The sequence below is a fragment of the Rattus norvegicus genome, chromosome 15 (assembly GCF_036323735.1).
Source record: "Rattus norvegicus strain BN/NHsdMcwi chromosome 15, GRCr8, whole genome shotgun sequence".
Classification (NCBI taxonomy): Eukaryota; Metazoa; Chordata; class Mammalia; order Rodentia; family Muridae; genus Rattus; species Rattus norvegicus.
In genome coordinates, this window is record NC_086033.1 from 32549505 (window position 1) to 32559170 (window position 9666).

The 9666-nt window shown below is 56.1% G+C and overlaps 1 protein-coding gene across 1 annotated transcript; it reads right to left on the reverse strand.

Annotated features, from left to right (window-relative positions):
- Positions 1 to 31: 31 nt before the first annotated feature.
- Jph4 (junctophilin 4) lies at positions 32 to 9355 on the reverse strand. The gene is made up of 6 exons (NM_001003711.2): positions 8731 to 9355; positions 7643 to 8192; positions 6149 to 6920; positions 3293 to 3411; positions 2480 to 3012; positions 32 to 1594 (listed from the first exon to the last, which is right to left on the reverse strand). Exons 2-6 carry the CDS (start codon positions 8019 to 8021, stop codon positions 1511 to 1513), a joined length of 1887 nt encoding a protein of 628 aa, NP_001003711.2. The 5' UTR covers positions 8022 to 8192; positions 8731 to 9355; the 3' UTR covers positions 32 to 1510.
- Between the last annotated feature and the right edge of the window lie 311 nt (positions 9356 to 9666).

Sequence of the window (9666 nt, forward strand, 5' to 3'; positions counted from 1 at the left end):
TTGCACCCCAAAGGAGATGACAGTCCCCCCCTTTTTGGAACTTTTTTATTAATATACTTTTTTTTGTTAAATTTCTTTGTATTTTTTTTTTCCTGCAAGACTTGATGTTGTCGGCACTGTTGTATAACGTCAATCCCAAATTCCATGAAATAGAAATCAGAAGTAAAGATCGAGAAGGAAGGAAGGAAGGAAGGCGGGAGGAAGGCAGGCCAGGGAGTAAACAGAGGTTGACTAGAAAAATAAGAAGGTTGTGTGGTGGGCATTCCCAGGCAAGGCCGTTCCTTGAGGAGGGGATTGGCAGGCCGCTTGCCTCTGCCTCATGCAGGGAAGGAGAGTCCCCCGGGCTTCTACAGTTCCCTCTTGTAGAGCTTTCTGTCCCCAGAGGATAAGCTAGTGACGATGGATCAAGCGTATCTCAGACAGGCTCTTCACCCACCTCTCATCTGGGGATGACACCCACCTCTGCCCTGCCTGAAAGTGTGGGAGACAGCGAGCGAGTTCCTCAGATCCCCTTTATTTTCCCACCTCACAGGAGTCTATGTGAGGGCTTGGGAACTAGACTTGTGGCAGCATTTGCTGCCCTTCAGTCCTCGTCTTCCGTGTGCTCCCCACAACCGCCAGAGCTGGAGTGGGGTCCCTGCTTGCTGCAGTGCCTCTGACCCTGGGCAGAAATGTCTTCTTCAGGCCCCTTAGGAATTTAATCAAAGGCCACAAGTGAGTCCAGACCAACCAAATAAATTTTCAGGGGGCGGAGAAGGGTAGAGAGGTGAGTGGCAGAGTCTGAGAGGGGCGGGCTTGGTGTACCAGATGGTTTTCGTTGCTTTGCCCATTGCTCTTGGCTTGGCGTGCCATCCTTGGGGGTTGGGAGAGGGACTGGCTGAGGAGGACAGGAGAGGGAGCATGGGGAGCTTCCTGTTGTTCGCTCCCCTTTTCTCCCTCAGGGAAGGATTGAATTAGGCAAGAACTTAGGTAGGTTCTGGGAGGTAAGAGTGGAGGGTACTCTCCCTGAAGCTTTCCATGGGGGCCAGTGAGCCCCAAGTGGCTCAGCCAGTGCCTAGTCTGGCCACTCAGTCACTTCATAAGTGTTCTCTTTCTCCCTTCCACTCAGATTCCAGGAGATTCCTTAGGACACCAAACCCCTACCCTTGGTGAAGTTTTGATTCAAATAAAAGGTTGGGGAGGACATGGGGGGCAATGGTCTGACTTAGATTTGTGTATCTCAGAGGAGAGAGCAACTCTGAGAGAGAACAGCCCTTCATATGTAAACAATCTAGAGAAAGAGGGGTTGGGGTGGGAAAGAAAACCAGGAAGACCAGAGACAGGTCCAGAATAAATGAGACCATCTCAAAGAATAGAGGGAAGGAAGAAGCAAGAGACAAAAAGAAAGGGGCCTGGGAGAAAGGAAAGGGGAAAACACAGGTAGGTGGAGGAGGAGAGAAGAGAAGGCAGGTCAAAGGTCAGAGTGGGTGCAGAGGCAGGCAACCAAGCCGGAGGAAGCCAGGATGTTGCCTCAGGTGAGGAGCTGGGAGAACAGGAACGCCAGGCTGAGATCCAGCAAGGCCACAGCTCCTACCACCAGGGGGTTGGCAGCTCCCTAGAGAGACAGAGGGCGAAGTGAAGTCAGTCCGGGAAGGCAAGTGTAGGTCCCACCTCCCTGCCCTGGCTTTATTGGCAAAGCCGAAAGGTCCCAGACCCCCCCCCCCCCCACACACACACACAGGTAAGAGTAGAGGAGCTGATTTCAGACTGTGAAGAGCCTCGCTTCTCTGCAGAGCCCTGCCCTCACACTCTGAAGATAGAAGGCACTGCCTCCACCCACCACCACCACCACCGCTCTCCCCATCCCTCAGCGTATCATGTGGGCAAGGCAGAAGGTGCCTGGCCTTAGCAGCAGACATTGGCAGCAGCAGCCAGTACTGCAGTAAGGCAGAGGGAGGAAGGGGTGAGGGAGGATGTGGTTGCTAGGAGATGGGAGAAGGCCTGGAATCCAATCAGAGCAGAGGGTTCTGGAGAAACTCTCCACCTCTCTCGATTTTCTGTCTGCACAGCCTCCCCCTAACCCCCAGGAGAGGGAGGGAGAGTGAGGGTTGGGAGGAACAATTTTTTCCTATTTCTGGGCACCAAAGAGAGAAAGTCTGGAGGTGGGGGTGGGGGTGGAGCAGGAAACTGGGGCTGGAAATGATATGGAAGGAGAACAGGAAAAAGTGCTCTGATTTTACCATTAATTATTAGTTTGTAGCTGGGGACAGGTTACTTAAGTGCTCGAGGCCTATTTCCTAGCTGTCTTCTGGGAGGGCTGGACTCCAAGGGTCATTTGAGCTGTAAAGTTATCTTTTCTATAAAGTGGGGTGTGGTCCAAGACTGGCCAGGCAGAGAGGAAGCTGGGTGGAAATTCAAGCCCCTCAGGGGATTGTACTGAAGCCTGGAGGTTTGGGAGGCAGGGCTTTGAAAAGAAGAAGGCACAGGGGGTGGGGCTCACCGGCTGGGCAGGCCTCTCGGTGGCAGCAGGCTCCTCAAACTCTTCTGTCAGGCACCCAGCATCAGGACCCCTTGAAGACAGGCCCCTCAAAACTGGAGTGGTGACAGGCTCAGATTCTGAGCCTCCTGGGGCCCTCAGCTGGGGCAAGGACTCTTCATCTTCCCCTTCCTCCTCTCGAAGACTTCCTGAACTGTCACTGCAGCCTCCGAGAAGTGGGGAACCATCTCTCGGTCCTGGACCCTGCATCCCAGCCTCATCCTCAGCCTCATAGCCAGCCAGTTCCTCTGCCTGCTCACCAGGACCCCCCCACTCCTCAGGCCAAGCTTTAGGACTGGAGAAGGGGCCCCAGTTCCCTCCGGGAGGCAGTGGGCTCCGGCAGGGAGGGGCCCGCCAAGGTTGGTGGGAGGAAGCAGGGCTGCTGGGCAGTTCCGGAGATCCCTCTGAGGGGGTCAGTCCATTCTCGTATACCCCGGGGCTGTCCTCATCCAAAGGCTCTGTGTCAGAACCTCCAGAATCCTGTCGGGGTCTGCGGCCTGGGCAGGAACAGCTAGGAATCAGTGGGAGCCAGGAGCCAGAGAGGCTGCAGCTCTCTGCTTAGCACTGTCCAGGGTTCTGGTTACCCCCAGGCTCATAGCTTGTCTTCACCAGACCTCAAACCTTCCATTACCCTGCCTCACACCCGCTTGGTTCCACCTCCAAGACACCCTCTACCCCCTTGTTTTTTTCCACCCACTCCGTGTCCCCAACCCCACCCCATGAGCCTCTCCAGCTCCCCAGGGAACCCTCCCTTCCCACAGGATGCCCACACCTCACCTGGGGCCTCTAACATGGGTTGTAGATCCTGGGCTATCAGCTTGGCCATCCGCGCCGCCTCCACGGCCTTCTCCGCGACGCTGCTGGCTGCCACTGCTTTGAGGAGGGCGTCTGCTGCCCTGTTGGGTCCCGGGAACAGGGACTTGGCCGACCTTCCCCCACGTCAATTTATTCATGCTCTGATGCGCTAGCCCCTTACCCAGTCCCCACTACATCACATCTGTCTGGCTTGAGCTATCTCTGCAGTTCTCCTCCCTCTGCACAAAGCCAGCCATTGTCATCCTTCAGCGGGCCAGGACTGGCTTCTTCACTTAGTCCAGGGCTGTACTCTGTCACCACACTCCCCCTTTCCTCTCACACTGTTCTACCCGTATGTCCCGGTAGTAACACTTCTTCCAGCCGCAGGGCCAGCTCCCCTCCCATCTCTGCATTCCATGGCTGCCCTGCTCCTGTTTACTGAGCTTTTGCTTTCTTGGCAACTCCCTGGCAGTCCTGTTGTAGCTTTAGCACCTCTGATTCCTACCAACCCCTCCTGCCTCTCTGAGGGATGTAAGGCACTGTCCAGTACCTTACCCTGCTCTAACAGCAGTCCCCACCACCATCTTCTTCAACCACCCCTTCCTCTGTGTTGCCCACTCCCCACTGCAAGCCCTCTTTATTTAATTCCACTTAGACCAGTCTAGATTCCCTGGCAGGAAAAGTTTTCATCTCGCTCTTGTGTGGTTTCTTCTGGTATCACATCCTTCTCTTCTGTTCCTGTCGCTGCCTCCCCAACTCCAACGCATCTCTGAGATCTAGAAGTCTCTCTTTCTCCAACTCACGTAGACCAGATCGGCTTCGAACTCCTTGTGTAGCCAAGACTCCTTTTTTGCCTCTATTTCCCAAGTGTTGGGACTAAAGGCATGAGCCCGTGTCTAGCATAGAGCTGGAATAAGAGAGGTTCCCCCCCACCACTTTTGAACCCCTTCCCTACCACTGTAAGCGCTGACACCTAGTGCGAACATTCAGTGCGTACATCTCATGTCTGTGTAAAGTCTTCTGTATCCTGCTTGTTTTCCTAGCCTGCTCCTCAAGCTCAGACCACTTTAAAGGATGCTCAGTCCTCGCTCCATTACTGTTTCTCAGTTCTCTCTTTCAGATGCTCCCTCCCATTTCACCCTCTGCTGTTGGTGCTTTAGTATCATTCGATTGCTTTTATAGTCCAGACTGAAGTCAGGCACACAGGAGCAGAAACAACCAGATCTGAGCTTCACTCTTGGGTTGTACTGAGTTCTGTTGATGGCCACAAAAACCTGTGGCTTTAGACATGAAGGGTGTGGATTCTTAAGTCTAATAAGCAGTAGACTTAGTCTGTGCTTGGGCATCAGGCCACACTCAAGCTACCTGGCGGATGCACCTGCTGCCGAGGCTCTGTGGTTTCCATGGCAGCCAGCAGCCAATCAGGGTTGTCAGGCCTGTTGCTGGGGAGACCAGCCAGCCTCTTCCCACTGCCTGATCTTCTAGCTAGTGAGATCAGTTTTTTCCTGCACCCTATCTAGCCCAAAACGTTCCACGATGCTCTGACCTCCCTCTGTCCTGGCTTACGGCCTAGATTTTAGGATCCATAGCAGTCAGACACAACTACAGATGCACATTCTCTGGCCCAGTTATCCACTCGGGATTTGACATAGTCATACATAATCATATTCACACATGTGCACGGATACAACGACTTGCCCATTATGCAAGTTCTTTGATTCATATCTGGGCCTATCCTGATGTACCCTCAACCCTCATTACCTCATTAAAGAAAACAATACATACAAATTCAAATGTGTGTGAGCTCCATAGAGCAAGGGTCTTTGACTCTCATTCCAAATGCATTCTGGGTATTTTTAGACCCGTGCTGTCTCATTCATAGAACTATTAAGCACTGAAAACGCGGCTTCTCTCAACCAGAAATGATAAACTGTAGGTGAAAACTATGCACATCATTTTAAAGAATCCGTAAGGAATGTAAATTATATTGTTGGTTGAAAGGATAACAATTTGGAAATATGGCTTAAATAAAAATATTATTAAAATTCATTTTACTTCTTTAAAAAGAACCCCCCCCCCCATATGAGGTTTCTTTGTGTAGCTCTGGCTCTCCTGAAACTATCCCTGAAGATCAGGCTGACCTCGAACTCAAGAGATCTGCTTGCCTCTGCCTCCTGAATGCTGCGATTAAAGGCGTGGGCCACCACACCTGGCTTACGTTATATTCTTTCTGGACTTCACTGCTTCAGCTAACAAGGCTCTGATGCATCGACCTGTAATCTTATTTTGCTGAAAGACAAAGCTTCTTTAGAGGCAAGACTCCTCCCTTCAGATCTGAGGCAAAGCAGGCAAAGTGGGCAGAGAATGGATTTCAGCCGTAAAAACTAGACCTCCTCAGAAACTAGAAATAGATTTCAGTCAAGGCTGAAATAAAGGCAAGCTGGAAACTGGTGAGGAAAAGTCTACAGCACCCATCCTCCCAGCCCGAGGCCTGAAGGCTGGATGAGCAGAGCAAGAAGACCAGGGAAACCATGAGGTTTTGGGGTCTGTACAAAGCAGCGTTCACTGTACCAGCCACACACCATGGATTCTATAGACACACATATCCACATTACTACTCCCCACCCCCACACACTGAGCCACCCACAGTTACACCCTCATCCACCTGTAGCCTCGGTTCTAAACACCCCAAATCCTAGAGCTACAACTGCCTGGACATAGGCCTGGGCATGTTTCCCCAACAGGCTGTAGAGCTTGGGTCTTGATTCTCTCTTAAGTGTAGTACCCAGAGGAACCTCTCCTCTCAACCCACGTTAGATCTGTGCACCAGATGCCCACCTGGCAGCAGCAATTTCCTGGCGCTGGCGGGCAGCACTCACAGCTCGACGGGCACCTTCGACAGCCCTGTCCACTTTCTCCTTGACTTTGCCCCGTCTAAGGGCCAGAGGCAGGAGGCTGCGGACACGTCCCCCGTGTACCAGCCGGTTGCGCTTGTACTTGCCCTCCTCACGGGAGCCATCGGGCCGGGTGGTGCGCCCGTATCCGTGCCGTCGGTTGCCCAGCCACTCGCCTTCATAGCGCAGCCCGTTGGATCTCTGGCTCACTCCGTAGCCACTGCGCCGGTCCGCACGCCACTCACCGGCGTACACCTCAGTGGCAGAGCCCTCGATGAGGGCAGGTGGCGCTGGGATAGGGGGCCCGCTGGCCTCGGAGCCCGGGGGTCCTGTACTGCCCACTTCGCTGCTCACCTCGCTTCGTAGTGATCCCCTCTTGCTGCCCAGGGAGCTGCGGCGCCCACCAGCCCGGAGCCCGCTGAGCAGCAGTGAACGGCGGAAGAATCCACCTGCTGCTGGGGTGCGCTTACGGGAAGACGCCCCATCGGCGTCCCCTGGCCCCGCCAGTACGAAGCCGCCTCTGGAGCCGGAGGCAGGGCTGCCTCCTTCATCTCCTGGTAGGGGTAGGGGTGGAGGCGGCGTCGGGGGGTCGCTGTGGCCGGAGTCCAGGGAGGTGCGGCGGGGTGAGCGCAGAAGCGCCGCCTGGTGGTAGGGTACACTCTGGCGTACCCCGTAGCCATGGCGTTTTCCGGCTTGCCACTGGCCTTGGTAAGTGCCTGTCGATGTACAGGAGTGAAAGAGTCAGAACATTACGGCGGCTCCCAAACCCACTAATTCGTAGCCCCAAAGCCCTTGGAAGCTCAGGTGACAGGAGGAAGCTGTGAGTGTGGAGATCCCGGGAAGGAACAGGCCAAGCTTCGTTGGGAGGGGTGGAAGAGCAGGATGAAGACAGGTAGGGTAGCATTAAGATATGGTGGATTTTGGCAATGTCAGCGGACTGGGGAAAGGCAGAGAAGTGGGCAGGCTGGAGTATATGAAGGACAGGTGGCTCAGAGACTGTGATGCACAAGCTGACAGGTGGTAGTGTGTAAAAAAGGCACGTGGCAGGCAAACAGGACTGCAGGCTACAAGCTGACTTGACGATTATAGGTTAAGAGGCGAGGGGTCAGGCAAGTGGAAAGGGCAGGTGGGAGGGGCAGGCAGGTTGGAACGAAGGAGAAGCAGGTAGAAAAACTGTCAAATGAGTTTGTTTTGAGTATGATGATGGTGGGAGAGGCAGGAAGATGGAGGCTGGGGTCCTGGACTGGGGGATGGTGTGAGGGACGGACGGGAATACTGGAAACAGAAGGCTGGCGCACCGCACGCATATGGCTGGGGAAGGAGCATGGAGGATGGGAATAGCAGGGCGTGGAAGGCGGAGGGCTGGGGAAGCACACGCGCCCCAGGCCGGCGGGAGGCGCACGCGGACGGGCAGACAGTAGTGGGCCGGGCCCCGCACCTCCATCGGAGTAGGTCTCGGTGCCGTAGCCGTCCTGGAAGCCGTCCTTCCAGAGCCCGGCGTAGCGCAGGCCGGACACGCTCTCCCACACGCCGCTGCGCCCCTTCAGCCCGCCCAGCCACTCGCCGCGGTAGGTCCAGCGGCTCTTGCGCTCCACGCCCAGCCCTTCGCGCTTGCCCTGCTGCCAGTGGCCCTGGTAACTGTGTCCGCCGGGCCCCGTGAAGACACCCAGCGACTCGAAGCCGTGAGCCCAGCAGCCGCTGTACTCTCCCTGGGCGCCGGGCCCGGTGCACACGCCGTAGCCATGTGCCCGCCCCGCCTCCCAGCCCCCCACGTAGCAGCCCCCGTCGTCAAAGTCGAACTTGCCCCCGGGGGACATGCATGTAGTTGGCGTGGCCTCAGCCCCCCGGCAGCTCAGCGCATCCTGGGGCTGGAAAGCCGGCTGGGGGCCTGGGGGCCGGGCGAGGCCTTGGGGCGGGGGCAGTTAGACCGGGGCTGGGCGGAGGGGCCCCAGCGCGGGCAGGCAGGGCCGGACCCTCATCCTGAGTGGCTGCGGAGAAAAAGGGGTGCAAGTGGAGAGCGAGGCAAGTGGAAAGCGAGGTCCCCTTCTTTGCCTGCCGCTCCCCTGCCGGTAGCTTTAGGGCATCAGCACCGCCTTCCAACCCTCCTCCCATCCCCCCTAGGCAGCATCTTTCAGCAGCTCCCAAGCGGTGAGGGCAAGGGGGCTTTCCCATCCCTCCCAACTTGTAGAGGGCGCCTCCCGGGACTTGGGGTCCCAGCCCTGATCCCGAGTCCTACTTCTCCAACCTAGAACCCCGGAGTGTGGGGTGTGGATGGCAGTTATAGGTGGGGGACCTGGGAGGGGCCAGGGCAGGGTCTTCCGACACCTGCTTTCCTGGCGATTTGGACCCCTCTGCCTTGATTTTGGCTTCGCTAGCAAATCCTGGTGCGGGGGAGGCAGGGGGTAAAAATGTAGCTGAAAACCCGGCCCCAGGTGCGCCGATGGTAGAATGGGGATGTTGGGGGTGGGGTGGGGGATGAGGGTAGGGATGGGCAGACTGGCGAAAGGGAGGGGACAGGTTACTCACCATGTGAGCTGGGGCTCAGGCTGCCTCCCGGGCGCAGTTTCCATGTCAGGGTCCCTCCACTCACACCTCACCCGGACAAACCAAGCCCCCTTCCCTTCCGGAGAGACTGCTACAACCCAGAGAAGGAAGTGGGGGAGCTATGGAAGAGTCCCCTCTCCTCGGCTGAAGGTGCAGGCTAGTGTGGGGGGTGAGGTAGTGGCAAGGTGGAGGGGAATAAGTGTAGGGGGAAAAAATCTGCCTTGAACGGAGGCAGCAAAGAGGAGCTGGGAGCTGGATGGGAAAGAGGAGGGGGCTATCAAGAGGGGGTGTTTTATTTTTTTCTTCTTATGGTTGGGAGAGGGGAAAAAAATCAAAATTCCAATTCCATCCGAGCACAAATCAATGTTTGCTCCAAACCCAGCATCAAGGGGGAGGTTGGGCCAGGCAGATTTAAAGGGGCAGAGAGGAGCGGAGAGGAGAGGGTGGGGAGAGAGTCACTGGCAGTGGGGGTGGTGAGAGGATGCTCAGGCAGAAAAAAAATGGGGGCTCGCTACCCTTGAGGTGAGGGAGAAGGCAGGCAGAGGGGAGAATGGGAGGCTCAGAGACCCCCACGGTGGAAAGAAACCCTGGCTTGCCGGCAGGGAGTGGAGTGAAGCGGAGGGAGGGGAGGGGAGAGGAGCTAGGGGGAGGAGTCTTAAGATGGGGAGGCAGGGGGAGGCCAGAGCCAGGCGGGGGAGGAGAGATGCTGGGGAGACCGGGAGTGCAAGAGGAATACAAAGAATGAGGTGCAGGGGTGAGAGTTAAGGCAGGGGGAGATACACTCGGCATGGGAGGTGATGAGGGAGACCCATTCCAAGGCTCACGAGAGATGGCTAGGGAGAGAAGCCAAGGGAGGACGAAAGGAGGGGAATAGAAACAGATAGGGAGCTGAAGAGAGCGAAATAAGGGTTGCGATGA